This window comes from Protopterus annectens, chromosome 3.part1 (genome assembly GCF_019279795.1).
Source record: "Protopterus annectens isolate FY-2018-M chromosome 3.part1, PAN1.0, whole genome shotgun sequence".
Lineage (NCBI taxonomy): Eukaryota > Metazoa > Chordata > Ceratodontiformes > Protopteridae > Protopterus > Protopterus annectens.
Window position 1 is genome coordinate 1317132610 of NC_056732.1, and position 19932 is coordinate 1317152541.

The 19932-nt window shown below is 43.8% G+C and overlaps 1 protein-coding gene across 2 annotated transcripts in view; it reads left to right on the forward strand.

Moving 5' to 3' along the window:
• NAPG (NSF attachment protein gamma) overlaps positions 1–19932 on the forward strand; it is a 975476-nt gene that overhangs the window by 646020 nt on the left and 309524 nt on the right. For both annotated transcript variants that reach the window (XM_044067357.1, XM_044067358.1), the window contains exon 10: positions 11742–11821. In XM_044067357.1, coding sequence (XP_043923292.1) covers positions 11742–11821 — 80 coding nt within the window. The remainder of the gene's footprint in view (positions 1–11741; positions 11822–19932) is intronic.

The following is a 19932-nucleotide window of genomic DNA, read 5'->3' on the forward strand; positions in this document are numbered from 1 at the left end:
CTCAAACATCTGTCATTACAACCCTTGCCTTCAACCTGTACCTCCCTCATAACTCTGTATTTGAACAACATTTTTTTCTGAATTACTTAGACTTTCTTTAGACATTACATTAGTCTGTTAAGTTGCAAATTACTGTCCACTGACTGTAAGAAATTTAAGAGCTGCAAAATATAATAGCTGCCACCTATCAATTCTCTACACCTAGCAGTTCTAAATCACAGGATCATAATATCATAGGAAGTTACTAGGCTAATGAGCCTAGGGCCCTTACAAGACTAACAAGTTCTGACCTTGTTTCCATGATCAGCACCTATTGCTTGTGTATCCAGCAGAGACACAGGTGGAACCCCCAGGGTGAATTTACGGTTACCCATTCAGTCATCCAGACTGTGCTTGAAGAGGGCCAAAGAGGTTCTCTGCTTTACATGAATTGAGAGTCTGTTCCACAGGTGTGGTAACCTCTGGGAGACAAATCCACCCCTCCAGCAGGTTCTAAAATTGTCTTCAGATTGATCATACACTCACTCAACTAGACTACTTTGAGATACAAACCCCTAAAAATCTAGTTACACAAACTTGAAAACACAATATTTAATGCTAGTGCCACAGCACAATCACTCAGTGATGTTACTCTTTCTGACCTGTTTAGATTTATTTAGCATTCAAATCCATTCATTTTAAATATGTATCACCTGTCTTATTTGTAAGCTGCAACTATTAAGGTCTGCAGTAAGGCTTAGGAAATGTAATGTTTTTTGTTTACATTCTCTTTTTGTAAACTGTGATTGTAGGCAACTGTTAACCTTTTGTACATTCTTTGTAAATCTTTGTAAAATTATCTTTTTGTACTACTGTTATGGAGCTTTTTTCCTCGAGTCTCCACTGAAAATTGGCTACTTGCCCAGCCAGACACTACCTGGTTAAAAAATGTAAAATAAATACAATTAACTTAGAACTTCCCCCTTTGCTGCTTGAAGGTGTGGCTCAAACGCACTGTTCAATACAGTAATTATTCTAGGTCTCATTACTGCTTAATATTTGTGTGGGATTAATTAATCCTCACTGCAGTACTTTGAACATTGGTGCCATTGTGTTGCACCCTTTACAAAGATCTCTTGTATGTGAGTAACTATTGTTAAAATCTACTGCCATTCATTAGCGGACCGGAGTTCTGCTGTGGCGACCCCTAACCGGGAAAAGCCGAAGACCTAGTATCAGTGTCGCAGCTCAAGAGAGTCCTTGAGCAACCAACATAAAATGTTTTCTTAAGGTTAGGTGTCTGCCCATGTTTCTTCCGCTTCCCTTAGAACTACATTTTCCCACTGGTTGCCTTAATCCCATATCTTGATAATTGCTGCCAACAATTTCAGTGAGGAAAGAGTGTTGTGGCTGTAGGAAAGACCTCTCTAATTAATCCCAAAGCATCCACAGCTTCAGTACCTTGATATACTACCATTTTAATAAATACAGACGGGACAAGAAAGCAAGAATGGGAAATCCATATCCTGTGTTGCTTTATTCTTGGCATAATTGGTATACTTCAGAAAGACATGCTACTGAAGAATTATTAGACATAGTCTGAGCCCAATAACATACTTGTCTAAAGGTATAGTAACATCTAAATATATACATGAAATGCCAGTGCTACTGGAACATTTATTTAATCATAAGCTCCCATAACTTTTATAGTACCTCTCCTGTACAGTCTGCAGATGGTAGCATATAAAGAAGTGCACAGACTATAGTAGTTACTGCATCTCTTTGTCAGAGTGAGACAGCGACCCTAAGACAAACAGATTTTACCAGGATTATACGACTCGGTTGGAATAACTTAGTCAGTGTGCACTTTGTTGTATTCAGTATAAATATGACTGCAGAAGTACAAGTTTCCCTTATTTTTATTGTTTTAAAATAGTGCCTCAAACTCTTGATAACCCTCCGGAAGGACAGGAAAAAAAAAAAAAAAAAACAAAAGCATCTGTTTGCCTGCTGTTGCTATTTAATCACTGTGGTTATTCACACTGGCAGGGTTCTTTCAGTCATCGTTTAGCAGCACCTGTCAACAAGTTCTTGCATTTATGTTATATCGTCATGTCTCTGTGAAAGCATCCTTTCTCTCTCTCTCTCTCTCTCTTTCTGTCTCGCTGTCTCTGTGGCATGATAAACTAGAACAACCTAGTGTATGTCATATTTTAACACAGACCGTAAATTCCAATGAGAATTAGTTTTGTTCGAATTTCCTAATGCAGTACAGCTTATTTGAGCTGTATTAACATCTCTCACCATCTGCAAAATATTTTGGCAGTTCAATCTACCTTAATTTCTCCAAAATTACTGGAATCTTGTACAAAATATTGTACTATTCTAACATGTACAGTATAACATTAATGTTAATGGATACTTACTTTTAAGGGGGTTTTGAAACTGATACAGACAGCCTAATTCCTAAACGTGCACATGCGTACACATGGAGTGAATTTCCACGTTTGCATGCATGTTCCTACTTAAAGGAGAAGACTCCACTACTACGGAGTGAAGGTTTTTTTTTTTTTTGTTTTTTTTTTTTTGTTAATTCTTGAATCCATCCAGTCCTGCCAACCAGCAGCTGTAAAAGTGGGAGGGGCGTTCGCTTCCCCCTACGATTCTGGCGTCCTATGATTTATTTATTTTAATTCATTTACTTTTCTTATTAAGAAAAGTAAATTAATTAAAATAAATAGATAAACACAAATTGCGCCCTTTACGGGGCCGGCCTGTACGGCGCCCTAGGCGGTCGCCTAGTTCACCTATGCCGAAGGCCGGCCGTGAACCCTTGGTAATGAGCTGGGCCACATAGAAGGACTTTCTGACCACAGTGGCAATGTGGTGGTCAGAGAGGTTTCTGTCAACCTGTGTCCCCAGATCTTTTATAATGCCTTCAGTGTTCAGTGGGCTCCCATCGATGTGGTAATTAGTGGGAACTGAGTTTTTCACAGAGAGGATGATGACACATTTTTTGGCATTAAGCTTAAGACCATGGTTTCGACGCCAGTCATTGGTCTCAGTGAGACCTTTTCTGTAGGATGTTTGCATTCCTTGGGGAGTTAATAATGGCTCCCAGCTTGCAGTCATCTGTGAACTTGGTCTCGCCAGAGTCCCTCCTTGTTGGCCTGGACCTCTGAGAAGTAGATGCCAAACAGGAGAGGACTCAGGACCGTTCCCTGTGGGACTCCACTCGTGACTGGTCAGCAGTCTGACTTGGAGTCCGCTACTTTCACACTGTGGGTTCTATCTCTGAGCCAGCTTGCAACCCACCTAATAATATAGGGGTTGATGCTTAGTTTGGTGAGTTTATCAATAATTCCTGAGTGAGGAATGGTATCAAAGGCCTTGGCCAGATCGAGGTAGACTGTGTGAACTGCCTTACCCTCATCCACAGCTATGGTGACTGACTCAGAGAAGTCAACCAGGTTGAGTAGGCATGATCTACCTTTCACAAAACCAGATTGGGTGGGATTTAAAATTTGGAGATTCCCTATATCCTTGTTAATTAGGTCCACGATTATGCACTCCATAGCCTTGCATATCAGAGTTATCATGCTAATGGGGCGATATTTTCCAGGGTCTGTAGTTGCTCCTCCTTTATGGAGAGGGATGACTGTAGCAGTGCACCATTTGGTAGGGACAAAGCCTGAGGTGAGGCTGTGAGTGAACAGAGCACACAGATGTGGTGCCAGTTCACTTTGTAATTCATGTAGGACACAGCCAGGGATTTTGTCAGGTCCCATGAAAGCTGAATTCTTGGCCATTATAGCTTTAACCTGTGCTGCAGTAATGCTGGGTGCCTGGCATTCTTCCAGTATTGAGATTGTCCCTTTAGAGGGGGAGAGAGGGATAAAGTTAGCACTGAATCTGGAATATCTGTTGGCTCGGTATAGACGGTACCATTGTGCAGCAACTCCGAGCAAATCTGGATATTGCCGTGGAGATTCTTGATATAACTATAGAAACCTTTGTGGTTCTTTTTAGTGTCTGCCTCAATTCTGCCTTCATACCTGGTTTTGGAGGTTTTGATGAGGAATCTCAACTTTTTGTTGAGGCTAATAAGGGAAATTTTCCAGTCATGGAACTTCACCTTTTTATGCAACAGTTTCTTCCTTCTTTTGTAGAGTTTATTGATGGCAGGGGGACCACCAGATTGACTTCCTTTTCTGGAGGAGAGCGTCTTGGTTCTGTTGGATATGATTAGTTCCGTGCGTTTATGTACGTGTTCATACAGTGCATTGGTGTATGATTCGGCAGTCATGCATCTATTTTCCATTGGCATGGGTGCTGTGAAGTTAGCCACCTCTGTTTTTAGGAGTCCAAAGTCAGCTTTGGAGAAGTTTTTCATGGTGGATACCTTTGCGGGGGGTGTGGGTGAGATGTGGATTTCCATGGTAATTAGTTTGTGGTCGGATCTAACCAGGGAGGAATTGACTATTGGTGTAGAGCAACGGTTGCCCATGTTAGTAATAGCCAGGTCAAAGATGTTGCTTCCTCGAGTGGGGGTAAGAATGAGGTGATCCAAGGCATTGGAATTGATGAATTCCAGGAAGCGTTAGGCCAATGCATTGGTGCATGAGTAGTTTTTTTTCCCAGCTGATGGAGGGGTAGTTGAAATCACTTAGTATGAGAGTGTTGGGTTGGATCTTAATAGATATTCTTCGTGTTTCACTGCTGCAGTCATCGCACTTGGGTTATCTGCCTGCAGGTAGCCCTCGGTTGGCCCGAATAACAGAGACTTAGTATTTCTGCGTCGGATGCTGTCGCTCCAAGACTGACGTCAGGTATAAAAACAGGCAGCCGACACCATTACATCAGTCTTTCTTGCTGAGGAGCCCAAAGCAGAAGCAGTTCGCAAGTGCCGGTTGGCCGCTACCTGAATTTTCATTTACGAATTTAATAATCCTGAAGTCTTCTAAAGCCAAGTACCCCATTGGGGATCCTTTTTTCTTGCTCTAACCGATGTCAGAAAAAGTTGTATTGCCTGTGGAAAGCAAATACCTCACAGATTTTCATTCTTACTACGTCAATTGTTTAGGCCCAGACCACAACGTCCCTCGCTGTCGGTTTTGTGCCTTAACACCCGAACCCTTCATCATTGGGCTGTCTTTGTCACTAAATTCTTTCGCTCTCGATCTCTGTATTCTGAAATGGCTTCGGTAAGCCATCTGACTACCGATATTCCGAAAAAACATAAAGATAAAGACAGAGACAGACTGCATAGGTCCAAAACTGCAGACGACGCTTCCATTAAGCTAGTCGTCAGTCCGTCGGTACTCAGTGAGGCGTTTCGCAGCCCCTGATGCCCACTTCATTGGATTCGCAGGCCTCTACTGATACCCATTCAGAGTCTGGTTATGCAGCAAGACTGTTCTTCGACTATGGAACCTGCGGATGTCTCTACCTTGGATGGGTCCGGAGCCATTGAGCAGGCACTGGCTTCTGAGGCAGTTATTCGCTCAACCGATTTTCAACTCAAACCGACGACTTCTTGTTTAACCAAAACTACCGAGTTTCTTGGGCCCAGAGTACGCACTACGCCTAGAAAACCAACTACCAAAGAGCATGCTCCTGCTCCCATGCCACAAATACAAATGCTTAGAATGGCTGAAGACCTTATTACGTTACACTGATTAGGGGAGGTCAGCCTTCCCCTGCTAAGAGACAGAGTCCAGTCCCCTTCAGCTTCTACAGACCAGGAGTCCGATGGCTCTGAAATTTCTGATTATGAAGACATGCCCTTATCTGCTTATGAAGATTCATGTGCAGAGGAATCCATTCCGTCTGCCTCCCCTCCAGAGGATTTTTCTGTTGGTGAAACCTTGCATGCCTTACGAGAGCATTTCCACTGGGAATGTCAAGACTATCCTCAGTCCAAAAAGAGACTCTGAGAATTTCTAGAGTTGCCTCAACACAGGCCCTTAGCAATGCCCCCTTTCCTGGATTTTGTGGATGATGTTTTTATGGAATCCAGTCGTACTCCTGACACTTTACCTCCTGCCCGTAGGAAACTAGACAGGTACTACAGACTACCTGACACTCACAAATTTATTTTCAAGAATCCTACTGCTGACCCAGAGATCATTTCCCAGGGGCCTAAAGGTATCCCCTTCGGACAGGGATTCCAGAGCTTTTGACAGATGGGGTAAGAAGGTATATACCTCTGCAAGTCTTGGTATTAGGGCATTGAATTGTCAGTTTCACATGCTGAAGTCCCAGCAACATATTATGGAACTTATTAAACAAAAAGTGGCAACATTTTCAGACTGTGCAGAAAATAAAAAATTGCAGGAGTTAATGCACTCTGCAAGCCAAGTCAGCAAGCATACTTTGCAGTGTGGCTTTGACGCCCTAGAAACATCTTGCCAGGCAGCTGTCACTGGCTCTGTACTGAGAAGACATGCTTGGCTGAAGGAGCAGACCTTGCCAGACCATGTCAAATCAAAGTTACTAGACGCTCCCTTGAATAAGGACGGTTTGTTTAGCACCAAAGTAGAAGAGGTTCTTAAAAAGATGGAAGAAAAAGCTAAGTCTATGCAGACTGTTAAAGAATTCTTAACAAGTGCAACCCCCTAGATTCAGTAGGCATTGCCCTTCTAAACACTGGTCCTTTCCAGTCCCCTCCATGCCTTCTCAAACCAAACCCAGGGTAAACAGACCACCCAGACTACAGTCTCAGGGTATGCAGAGATCTAAGCAGTGGAGTGCCCCCGCCCTTAAAGCAGGGAGTGGTAAGCCACCTCCTTATGGAAGAAGCTCACAATGACGACTTTACTCCACACCCCTGCCCTGCCCAATTGCTTGTGTCCCTAGGAGGAAAACTTGCCCTTCATGCAAAAAACTGGATGTCCATCACTCAGGACCGGTGGGTCCTCAACATTGTATCCCAGGGGTACAAATTTTATTTCCATTCACTGCCAACCCCAAGTGGGTTTCCAGACCTTCCTCCAAACCAGTGGGCAGAGGCTCAAAACCAAGTACTTTCCCTACTCAATATCAGAGCTATTCAGCCAGTTCCAGTAAACGAAGAGGTCAAGGATTCTACTCCAGACTCTTCTTGGTACCCAGGAAAGAGGGCTCATGGTGCCCAATCCTGGATCTTTCCATTCTCAACACCTTCCTGGTGGTACCAAAATTCAAAATGCTTACCCTGCAACAGCTTCTTCCTATGCTAGCCAAGGATGCCTGGTTAGTCACCCTAGACTTCAAAGAAGCCTATCTGCATATCCCCATAAGGGAATCATGCAGGAAGTATCTACATTTCAGGGCAGGGTCTATGAATTATCAGTTCTCTTCACTTCCCTTTGGCCTATCTACTGCGCCCAAAGTATTCACAAAATGCCTGGCTCCAGCCATTGCATACTGCAGGCAGAGAAATATCCAAATTTACCCATACTTGGACAACTGCCTGATTCAGGCGGACAGTCAGGAATTGCTGCTGCAGCACCTGACATTTGTGAAAAACCTTCTCACTTCGTTGGGCTTACACCATCAACGAAAACAAATCAAAACTGGTGCCCAGTCAAAAGATTGTATTCCTGGGAGCAAGCTTGGACACAACATCCCAGATGGCATTCCTCACCTCAGAAAAACAAGTCCATCTGACAGACTACTTCAAACAAATGGCCACCCAGAACCCAGCTATCTGCAAGAAAAATATTGCAAGCCCTAGGGTTCATGGCCTCATGTATACTGCTGATTCCATATGCAGGACTGCATATGAGGAAACTCCAATGGTACTTAAAAAGTCTTTGGTGCCAACATTCTCAGGACCTGGAAACGGTCATTCTTATCATATCCTGTCTAAGGACAGAGTTCCTCTGGTGGGCAGATGCATGCAACCACAACAAGGGACTACCATTTACTCAACCCCAAGCCACCCAGACCCTAATCACAGATGCATCAGACTATGCCTGGGAGGCACACATGAACGGAAAATGTATTCAGGGCCACCGGAGCCCAAGTCAAATTCATCTGCACATCAACCAAAAAGAGATGCTAGCTGTACGGAATGCCTTGACAACTTTCAGATCCCTAATCTTTCCAGGACAACTGCTAATAAAAACAGACAACAACACAGTTATGTGGTACATAAACAAGCAGGGGAACCAATTCCTGCTCACTCTGCAGGCTAACCATGGCCCTTTGGAACACGGCCTTGGACATTCAAGTCCATCTGCAAGCTCAATTCCTGCCAGGTAAACAAAGCTTACTAGCAGACGACTTGAGCAGAAATCTCCTAGACCCACACTAGTGGCAATTGGAGCACAGCACCTTCAACCTTCTGATTCAGAAATGGGGGACCCCAGAGGTGGATCTCTTTGCCTCCCGGTACAACCACCAGCTCAGCAAATTCTGCACCAGGAATCCTCACAGCAGGGCCTGGAAAGTGGATGCCCTATCTTTTCAGTGGGTAAATCTCTCAATCTATGCCTTCCTCCTCTGCCCCTCCTTTCAAGAGTATTATTCAAGAAGCAGCAGGACAGACCAAGGACAATTCTGATTGCCCCAGACTGGCCACGTCAGCACTGGTACCCACTCCTGTGTAGCCTGACATCGGTGCCACCCTGGCACCTACACCAGAATCCAACCCTCCTCTCTCAGCAGGAGGGACAGATTCTGCATCCACAACTGCAAACCCTAAATCTTGCTTATTCCTTGAATTCTCCCCCAGCAACCTTAAGCAAACAGGTGCTGGATGTCATTCTTGAAGCCAGAAGACCCAGTACAAGAAAATCCTATGCTGATAAGTGGAAAAGGTTCTGCTCATGGATTCAATCTAAAGGAGAGGACACAACATTGCCCTCTCTGCCTCTTTTCCTGGATTACCTAGCAGATCTACTCCACAAAGGCCTGTTCTTTTCCTCCATTAAGATACATGCCTTAGCCATTTCTGCTCATTAAAACACTGAGCCACCTCTCTTCTCGCACCCTCTTATCAAACCATTCTTGAGAGGGGCAAACAACTTAAGGCCACCAAGGAGAGCACCCACCTCTGCTTTGGACCTTAACTTTGCACTGGAAAAGCTCACCCCCCCCCCCTCCGAACCTGCTGCATCAGCAGAGTTAAAATTCCTGTCTTGGAAAACACCCTTGCTTCTAGCCATCACTTCAGCTAGAAGAGTGTCTGAGCTACAAGCACTCATGGCTGTGGAACCCTTCATTATTTTCCATGCTGACAGGGTTTCCCTCAGGACTAGCCCTTCCTTTTTGCGCAAAGTGGTGTCCAGTGTGGTTCTCAATCAATCCATCCATTTGCCCAACCTTCTTCTTTAATCCTCAAAATAAAGGGGAAAGGATCCTACACTCCTTGGACGTGCACAGACAGCTCAGATTCTACCTTGATAGGACTAAGCCCTTCAGAAAATCTGACCAGTTACTAGTCAGCTTTGCAATAGGGGCAGAGGGCAAGGCCATTTCAAAGCAAGCCATTTCCAAATGGATAGCACACTGCATCCATTTCTGCTCCAAGCACTATGGGAAACCAACCCCGCTGGGGTCAGAACACATTCCACAAGGCAACATCTACCTCTACAGCATTTCTCAGGGGAGTCCCTACCAGGGATATCCTGGAGACTGCTACCTGGAGTTCTGTACACACCTTCACCAAGCATTACCACCTGCCTATTTTTTTCCAAATCCAGGGCAAGATGTGCTACAGCAGTCCTGCAGGGCATACTAGGCAGCTCTAACTCATCTTGACTGCCTCCAGCCTTCTTCAGCTTTGGGAATCCACCCAAGTGTGATAACTGCAACAGTGGAACACAAAGAACATAGTACAGTTGTGTACACTTACCATAAATGTAGATGTTCGAGTGTATTCACTGTTGCAGTCCTGGTTTCCCTCCCTCCAGCCCCTGGTTTTCTCTTTCTCCTATCTGGGGTATTGGTATTGGTATTTACTTTTTACTGGTGGTGTTTTCCCCACCATAAACTAGATCCCTATTTGGGGGGCTCCTGACATTTGGGGCAAGAAAAACTGATGTAATGGCGTTGGCTGCCTGTTTTTTATACCCTTGACGACCTGACGTCAGTCTTGGAGTGACAGCATCCGATGCAGAAATACTAAGTCTCTGGTATTCGTGCTGACTAAGGGCTACCTGCAGGCAGATAACCCATGTGTGATGTCTGCAACAGTGAATGCACTCGAATATCTACATTTATGGTAAGTGTACACAACTGTACTTTTCCAGGGTGCTTAGGAATGTAGAGTGAGAGTCTTGGGAGATGATTGGGGACCTATAGCTGGCTATGACCTGAATCGCCGTCTTACCCAATGTTAGTTTTACCTGAAGTATCTCAAATGCGTTATGCTGGGCTACTAGTCTGGAGGTGTGCATATCCTTTATATGAATATGGAGACACCACCGCCTTTGGAGCATAAAGGTATGGAATGAGTTATAGCCTGTTAGCGCAGGGGTGCTTTCTGCTGCTTTAAACCAGGTCTCTGTTACAGCACAAATGTCGATGTTCTCCATTTTGAGGAGTGCATCTTGAGATTTAGACTTCTAGCGTTGAGCAGCATGACCCTCAGATTGCATTTATTTATAGCTGTTACAGTGGTAATTTGGTCTTTGGAACACCACCTAAAAAAGGCACTATAGGGCTGGCAAGAGCCTTAGTCAGTACCCAGAAACCCAGGGGTGACAGATGCAGGCCATCTCTGGCAAAGCATCGAGGTCTGTCAGTCATGTCATCCCAAGCAGACCGATACTGGATCCCCTTAAAATGTCACCAGAAACTTAGCCAATTGTTGAACAACACAACAGTGGTATGGAAGGACATAGTACAGTTGTGTAAAATCATACTATAAAAGTAAATGTCCTTCTCTTCACTGTTGCGGTATTTGCTCCTTCCCTCATTCCCTTCTTTCCTAGCCCTTGCCTCTGTACTTTTGTTACCCTCCTGGACGAGGGGCTCTTGCTTCTTTTTCCTTCTGGATGTGCATGTTCTTGTTAGTCCCTGAGGGTACTTTTTTCCTCTTGAGGCAATTTATTTCTAAGTGTTTGCATTTGTATGCCACCTTTATGGCTTGCACCATGAGCATATGTGTGATGTATGGTTCCTGTAAGATCTAAAGGCTTTGTATACTGGCCAGATTTTGGGCTATCCTTGGCAAGAGATCCTTTGTGACGAATACTATAACGGAGAAGAGAAACATTTACTGTTGTGGTAATATTTTACACAACTGTACTTCTCATCTGGAATGAAGAGCATCCTTATTTGTTCCGTGAATAGATGTGATTGATGTCTGTCAAATTTGAGAACCAAGACAGAATCATTTCTGTGTATTGAAAAGGTACATCTTAATAGCAACATTAGATAATGCAAATAGTAAAGTAAACCTAGGTGTTACTGTTTTGTTACCATTGTTATAAGAATGTGATAAGAATATCACTTTAATCATACTGATTTTCTTGATTTACAAAAATGTGTTTTGTCTTGGTAGTTTAGTGCATCTGTACTGTAACACAACATGTAAAAAAAAGAAAAAAGGCGATTTCTGTAAGTGACAACATTTGATTACTTTTGAGAGTGGGCACTGTTCTGGGACTTTTATTGTTTAAAAGAAGTTTGAGATGTGTTATTTATTAAAGATTAGAATCTGTCATATGTTTTATTCACTTCCTTTTAATCTGCATTTCTGGGTGGGATGAGAGGAATTTTCAAGCACAGGTTAAGTATGCAGCTTAGAAAGGAGTGTCTTTCTTTTACAGAAAACAATTGCCCAAGTTCTAGTTCACCTTCACAGAAATGATGTAGTTGCAGCAGAAAAATGTGTCCGAGAGAGCTACAGGTAAGAAAATGTTTCTTTGAGCATAATTCTTTCAAATAATAATTTCTTTGTGTTCCTTTATGATTAAATGTATATACTTTAGTTTTTAGCATAATTGGCACAAAATAGTAGCCATCCCAAATGTATTGCCAGAATTTATAGTTCTTAAAAAATAAATTATTAATTGGATTACATTCTAAAAATGCTAGAACACTTTACACTGGCACTTCTCATGTTCAACATTTTCCTCCACCCGCTACATTTAAATTTTATCTAATTGACTAGATGCATTCATTAAGCCGTGGTGGTGCAGCGGTAGCATTGTTGCCTCACAGCAAAAGGTTCTCCTGTTCGATTCTCGGCTGGAATGCCTTCTGTGTGGAGTCTGCATGTCCTCCCCGTGGTCGAGTGGCATTCGAAAGACATGCATGAATGGGCATGCCTTCGTTGAAGGTTGGGCATCAGGCTGGCAACTCGGCACCATAAAAATCTACTGCCAATCATTAGCAGACCGGAGTTCCGCTGTGGCGACCCCTAACCGGGAAAAGCCAAAAATGCAAACAACTAGATGCATTCATTGCAACAATATGTATCTTCTTTTTAACAAATTCATTCATTCCAGTGTTACATAAATTGCTCAATTCCTGTTTTCCCTTAAATCTCACTCTTCCTGAATATTATTTTGCCTGTATTCCCACAAATTCAGTTTATTTCTATGTAAAGTGCTACCTTCCTTTTCTAAAGTTCCTGCTTCCAGTTCTTTTATTTCCTTTCTGATATTCAGTACTTCAGTTACAGTTGGTTTAGATTTCTCTTTCCATTTTCTAGTATTTGTTTTTTTGGACAGCAAAAGAATTAAGCTTAACAAGGGCTTACAACTTCTAGGCAATTCACATACTGTGTCCCGTTTCAAAAGAATCATTCCTTAGTTGCAATCATTTGCACTTGAAATGTTTCTGACAGTACTCTGTAGGTAATTTTTTTTTTTAAATCTGACAACTCACTGTGTTCCCAAAAAACATGTTCCCAGTCACCTGTCTCTTTTCCAACATACCTCTCATATTTCCTGTCTACCTTTGGAAAAATTCTCATGTAAGGTTGTGGCAGTTAGAGTTATTGCCAGCCCAGCTATCTGGAATTTTGTAAATGATTATATGTCATTTCTGAATAGCAATAGGATTCATATGCTTGTGTTACAAATGTATTAGAACTGTATGTTATGTGTATATCAAACTGCTAGTACAGAATTGTGTGTTGAAAGGATTTGTAAAGTACTGAGCTTAAAGATGTATCTACAGTGTACCCTACTGGAAAAGAGAACAGAAAGGTATGTACACTATTGTATCTGTGTAAATGTGTATAGTTTAGCAGTGGAAACTGGGAACATAGAAGGTTAACTTGCAAAACATCAGAAAAATGGTTGAAATTAAATCATTGTATAACTGTGCCATAAAAGATGGTTTCAATGCAGCAAGGAGACAGGATGGCTAAAACTAGGGAGCCTTCCACATTGTCATGCAAGTGTTTTATTGTTTTACATCTACCAGCAGCTGCAAAGATCTGAGGGCTATGTATTTTTTGCAGGGAGATGCTAAATGCTGACAGTTTCTAGCAATGGGCATTTAGCTTGGGAACTAAAGTCAGATGACAAGAAGTGATGTCATCCTGCAAGCTCGCCCAGCAATAATATCTGATATTTACTTAAAAAGTCTCAGAGAGAGAGAGTGCATTTTGGCTTTGATCTGACAGCATCAGCTGGAAAAGCCACTCACCACATCTGTCTTGCCTGGCTCTGTAAGTTAACTAGGGTACAGTAACTTCTCTTAGATAATCAGGAATCTAGTGAAGTACAGCTTAGATGTTTTCTTTATTTGAGACTGTCCTGCATTGTTTTAAATATTTCTTGTGATTTTGAAATTTGATGTTATTGTGATGATTTACTGAGTATTTTCTTGTTATTTTATTATTTATTATTAAATATATTTAAACTTATCATTGTGGCTGATATTTGTGAGACATACTTAAGTTCTGGGAGTACTTGCATATTTATTTGTGACACTGCGTAGGTCACTCCTAATAGCCTTGCTCTTGGTCCAAACCACCATTTGGATTAATAGTAACATTACACAGTAGGATTGGGCACCCCCTGTTAAGGGCTTTAAATTAGCTGATAAGGAGTGACTGGTGGCAGACAAAACTGCATTATAGTCTTGGCAGACTGGGACATAGCTAGTAAATCTGTGTCAGCCTTTCCCAGATGTGTGTGTGTATAAATCAAACCTCAAAGTGTGTGTGTCAGCTACTTGGGCAGGGACACAAAGCACTGGTTGGACAGAGACGGTGCAGGAAGTTTTGGCTTGGTCACTCAGCTGAGATCTAAAGTCTGTAGCTGTGCCAGTGGGGAGTCTTATTGTGGATCTGGAGAAAGAGGGAGAAGCCAGCCCCAGACTGACTGTGGTCTTTGTGTGTCCTAAGGGAAATTGCACTTTACTGTGTGTGTACGTGTCATCTTCCCAGTGTGTACGTCCCCCAGTGTTGCCAGTGTTGAGGATTGAGGTCCCTTGATTACTGGGTCATTAGGATTCATTGGTGTGGATATTGAATTCCTGTAGCCTGTATACAGTGGTCACTGAAGAAGGTGTTTGTACTCTGTCAATCATACAGAGGGTCACATCACAATAGTTTTGTTATTTTTTTGTTAGCTTAGTTAGTCAGGGAGAGCGGGCAAAGATGGCAGCAGAGGAGTATGGCAAGCTGACAAAGAGCCAATTGGCTGAGATGTGCCAGGCCAAAGGACTGGTGCATGCCAACTTGACTAAATCAGAAATGATTGCAGCCTTGGGCACAGCTGCATCACAGACCATCAACCAGGAGGACAACCAAGCTGGCCTTGAAGATGTACAGCTCTAAGAAAATGAACAGTTCAACCTTTCCACAGAGAATCCAGCTGGAATTAGAGAGACTTGAACTGGTGGCCAAACAGTTAGAACTAGAATCAGCAGAGAGACTGCAGCATTTGGAGGCTGAAGAGAATGAGAGGCAGAGGCAACGTGAGAAGAAGATGGTGACTCTTCACGAGGGTCATGAAGGTAATGGGGAAGGGAATAACCGAACCCCAGAATCCACAAACATAAGTAAATTTCTTCCACAATTTACAGAAGGTAATACTTTTGATAGTTTCATATGTTTGAAAGGGTATGTACACAGTATAATGTTGATCAAGGGCTCTGGGTATGGTTCTTGACCCCCTTTACTCCATGGTAAAGCTGTAACTGCTATTTCTAAATTGTCTGATACTGATTACTTAAATTATAATGCTGTTAAAAAGTGTTTGAGTGTTTTAAGCTAACACCTGAAGCTTATAGGAAAAGGTTTCGTGTGCATAGACACAAGGCAGATGAACGTGTGTGTGAATATATTGCTGTGTTAAGCGGTCATTTTCATAGATGGGTGAGTGGGTGTCAGGTCACCACTTTTTTGAAGGGCTGGCAGACCTTTTGGTGAGGGATCAAGCCCTTAGCACTTTGCCTGAGGACATGAGAATCTGGTTAGCTCATAGGCAATGCAATACTGCTGATGAGTTGGGGAAGAAGGGAGACAAGCAGTCACTGCACAGGAAAGGGATACCCATTGCTGCTCATGGGTAAAAGGGAGCCCATGGTGGGCAGCCTAAACCACCCCAACAGAGTCTGCCAGTAGCAGGGGAAGCCACTAGTCCAGGTACACGTCCAGGACCAAGGGTTAAATGTTTAACTTCAACCAGCGGGGCCATGTAGTCTATAGATGTCCATGAAGGCAAGGTGGGAGAGCCAGTAAGTGAGAGTGACAGAATGCCAGCAGTGAGTTCTCTGGAGACAAGTGTACCAGACTACCACAAGAGGTTATATCCTATCTTAGTAAATGGGGAAACAGGCCACTGCTAAGAGAGAGAGCCTCTGACCTAATCATTGTGAAGCCTGCAATGGCTAAAGAGGAGCACTACTTGCTTGGGTAGTTTATTCCAGTCATAGCTTTAGGAGGGACACCATTCCAAATACCTTTGGCTAGGGTTCACCTTGACTAGGAGGGTGGAAAAGAAAGCCAGCAAGTAGGTGTGTTTGAGGATATTCCTACAGATGTCCTGATAGGTAATGATTTTGGTAATGCAGTATCTTGTGTGCATGCAGTGACACGCAGTCAGGCTTGGAGACAAGCATGTGGGTCTGGCAACCTGGGGGGGACCCAGACAGACAACAGACTTGAAGACAGGACTGGTGTGGTGGTTATTTCAGGGAGGAAGCTACCCCTGTAGCACTAAGACTGAAGGTGAGCCCCAGCTGCTTGTGGGTACTGATGTTCCCTTGGACAGAGTGACTGCAAGGGCAGAGGTGAGAGTAGTACCCAGGCTTGACAGTACGGCACCCCTGTCCGAGGATACCAGACTTCTTTTGGATGGGGGAGCTTGGAAGGGTTATCAAGAGAGAGTTGAGAAAGGCTCAGCTCTCAGAACTTACATGACAAGGCCTGTGGGGTGAGGTAGCCAGTGAGGCACCTCATTGTTAAGAAAAGGGGAATCTGTATACTGGGACAAAGGGTTACTGTATAGAGAGTGGACCCCTGAGGGAGGGCTAAAGGGTGAGAAAATGCAGCAGTTGGTAGTGCCCAGAGCCTACCGTCAGGCACTTATACCCAAAAACAGTGACATTCCCTTTGCAGGTGATATGGGCATAAAGCATACAAAGAGATGTATTATGCAAACCTTTTATTGGCCTGGGATTTCCAGAGATGTAACAAGGTACTGCATGACCTGTGAGCAGTGCCAAAAGATAGGCAAGGCAGGAGACAAAGTCAAGGTTCCTTTAATGCCTTTTCCTGTGAATGAGGAGCCATTTCAGATGGTAGCTGTGGATATTGTGCGGTCTTTGAGTACCCTCAAGTTCCACATGGAAGAAGTATGTCCTAGTGGTAGTAGATTATGCTACCAGATACCCTGAGGCAGGAAGGGTGAGTATGAAACCCACAAGGAGTCTGTTGTGGCATATGTCCTAAACCTCAGGACAAGGCTCAGGAAACACCTGGGCTTGGCCCAGGAGAACCTGGCAGAAGCCCAACAAGAGAAAAAGGTCTGGTATGACAGGAATGCTCGAGAGTATGCTGTAGGGCATCAGGTAATGGATGTTCTTCGTGTTTCACTGTTGCAGTCATCACAATTGTGTTAACTGCCTGCAGGTAGCCCTCAGTCAGCCTGAATACCAGAGTCTTCGGATTTCTGCGTTGGATGCTGTCTCTTCTTCCATAACGTCAGGTCATCAGGGGGTATAAAACATGCAGCTGACGCCATTACATCAGCTTTTCTTGACGCGTGGCGCCCGCAGCAGAATCAGTTTGCAAGTTCCAGTCGGCCGACTCCTAAAATTTTTGTTTTCGAGTTTCAGACTGAAGTCTTCAAAAAAATGTTAAGTACCCAGTTGGGGATCCTTTTTCTTGCTCTGACAGATGTCAGTAAAAGTTAACAATGGTCTTACCTGTGGAAAGCAATTACCTCTTAGAGATTTTCATTCTTACTGCATTCCCTGCTTAGGCCCAGACCACGACGTCCCTCGTTGTCGGTTTTGTGCCTTATTCAACGCCCGAACTATCCGTCATTGGGCTATTTTTACAGCTAATTATTTTTATACTCATTCTCTGTACTCAGAAATGGCTTTAACAAGCCATCCGACTACCGATCTTCTGAAAAAGCATAAGGATAAAGACAGAGACAGACCGCATAGGTCCAAAACTGCCGACAACACTTCCGTTAAGCTAGTCGCCAGCCTGCCTCACTGAGGCGCTTTTGCAGCCCCTGATACCCGCTACTTCTGATTCGTAGGCCTCTACTAAGACCCATTCAGAGTCCAGTATGCCATGAGATGCTTCTTTGACTATGGAACCTGCGGATGTCTCTACCTTGGATGGGTCCGGAGCCGCTGTGCAGGCACCGGCTTCTGAGGGTGTATTCAGGCCTACAGACATTCATATTAAAGCGACACCATCGTTTTCATCCAGACCTAAAACTCGACCACACATAGCAAACTGATGACCAAACCGCAGGCCAGGGCCCATATGCCTAAAAAACAAATGCTTAGAATGGCTGAAGACCTCATTACCTTGATTAGTTGAAGCCAGCCTTCCCCCTCTAAGAGACCTAGAACTGAGTTTCTTTCTGATTCTTCTGATCAGGAATCTGCTTTTTCTGCTCCTTCTGATTACCAGGATTTGCCCTTATCTACTTATGAGGATTCTTATGCAGAGGATTCCATTCCCTCTGCTTCCCCTCCAGAAGATTTTCCTTTCGATGAAACCTTGCACACTCTTAGGGTGAATTTCCGCTGGGAAATCCAGGATTACTCTGACTCCAAAAAGAGGCTTAGGGAATTCTTACTCCTACCTCAACACAGGCCTTTAGCTATCCCTTCTGATGTTCTTCGTGTTTCACTGTTGCAGTCATTACTTTTGGGTAATCTGCTGGCAGGTTGCCCTCAGTCGGCCTGAATTCCAAAGTCTTGGGTCCTGCGTCGGTTGCTGTCTCCTCTTCCATGACGCCAGGTCGTCAGGGGTATAAAACAAGCAGCCGACGCCATTTTCTTTAGTCTTTCTTGCCGCGTGATGCCCGAAGCAGAAGCATTTCGCAAGTGCCGGTCGGCCGACTCCTGAAATATTCGAGTCTGAGTTTCCGAACTGAAGTCTTCACTAAAGCTAAGTACCCCGTTGGGGAAACTTTTTTCTTGCTCCATACCGATGTCAGAAAAAGTTAATAATTGTATTACTTGTGGGAAGCAAATACCTCATAAGGATTTCCATTTATACTGTATTCCTTGCCTAAGCCCTGATCACAACGTGCCTGGCTGTCGGTTTTGTGCTAGATTTAACCAACGCACTATTAAGTGTCTGTATAGTTTTGCCTCACAGTATTTTGGAAACGGATTTAACTATCCAGAAATGTCGTCAGATAGCAATCCGACTACCGGAGTACGTAAAAAACGCAAAGAAAAGGACAGAGCGAGACAGTCGAGGTCCAAAACCGACGACGAAGCTTCTCCTAAGTGAGTCGCCGGTACTCAGTGAGGCGCTTTCGCAGCCCCTGATACCCGCTACTTTCGAGTCACAGGCCCCTACCGACACCCATGTGGAGTACGGCATGCCATGAGATACTCAAAGTATTGGACCCACGGATGTATCTCCCTCGGATAGGTCCGGAGCCGCTGAGCAGGCAGCAGCTTCTGAGGGTGTATTCAGGCCTCAATGTTTTTATATCAAACCGACGACAGCTGCAAAACCAAAGACAAAAGCAACTTCTAAAACTAAAAAACTGACGCATGAGCCACGTGCACAGGCCTCTATGCCTAAAAAACAGATGATCAAAATGGCTGAAGACCTTATTACCTTGATCAGGGGTTCCCATCCCCTGCCAGATAAGAGGCCTAGGCAAGACACTGATTATGAATCTTCAGATGAGGTTTCTATTTCTTCTGATTCCTCTTCTGATCAGGAATTATCTATTCCTTCCTATGAGGATTCAGATGCAGAGGAGTCTATACCATCAGCATCACCTCCTGAGGATTATTCATTTGGAGAAACCTTGCATACTTTGAGGGAGCATTTTTACTGGGAGAGTCAAGATTTCTCAGAATCAAAAAAGAGGCTCAGGGATTTCCTTCTCCCTCAGCACAGGCCTCTAGCCATACCCCCTGTTTTAGACATTGTGGATGATGTGTTTTCGGAGTCAAGCTTGACCCCTGACTCCTTACCTCCGGCTTCCAGCAAGCCTGACAGATATTACAGGGTCCCTGACTCACACAAATTTTTATTTAGAAACCCTGCTGCTGATCCTGAAACTATTTCACAGGGTAAAAAGGGAGTTAAGGCCTCAACAAAAATCCTACCCCCTTTGACAGAGATTCAAGGGCACTGGATAGATGGGGGAAAAAAGGTTTGTACATGCAACCTTGGCAATTAGGGCCTTAAACTGCCAGTTTCATATGCTCAAGTATCAACAATATGTTATGGGATTGCTGAAACAGAAAATGATGATGATTTCTGAATGTGCAGAAAATAAAAGAATTGCAGGAATTATTGCATGCAGCTGAACAGGTTGGAAAGCATACTTTGCAATG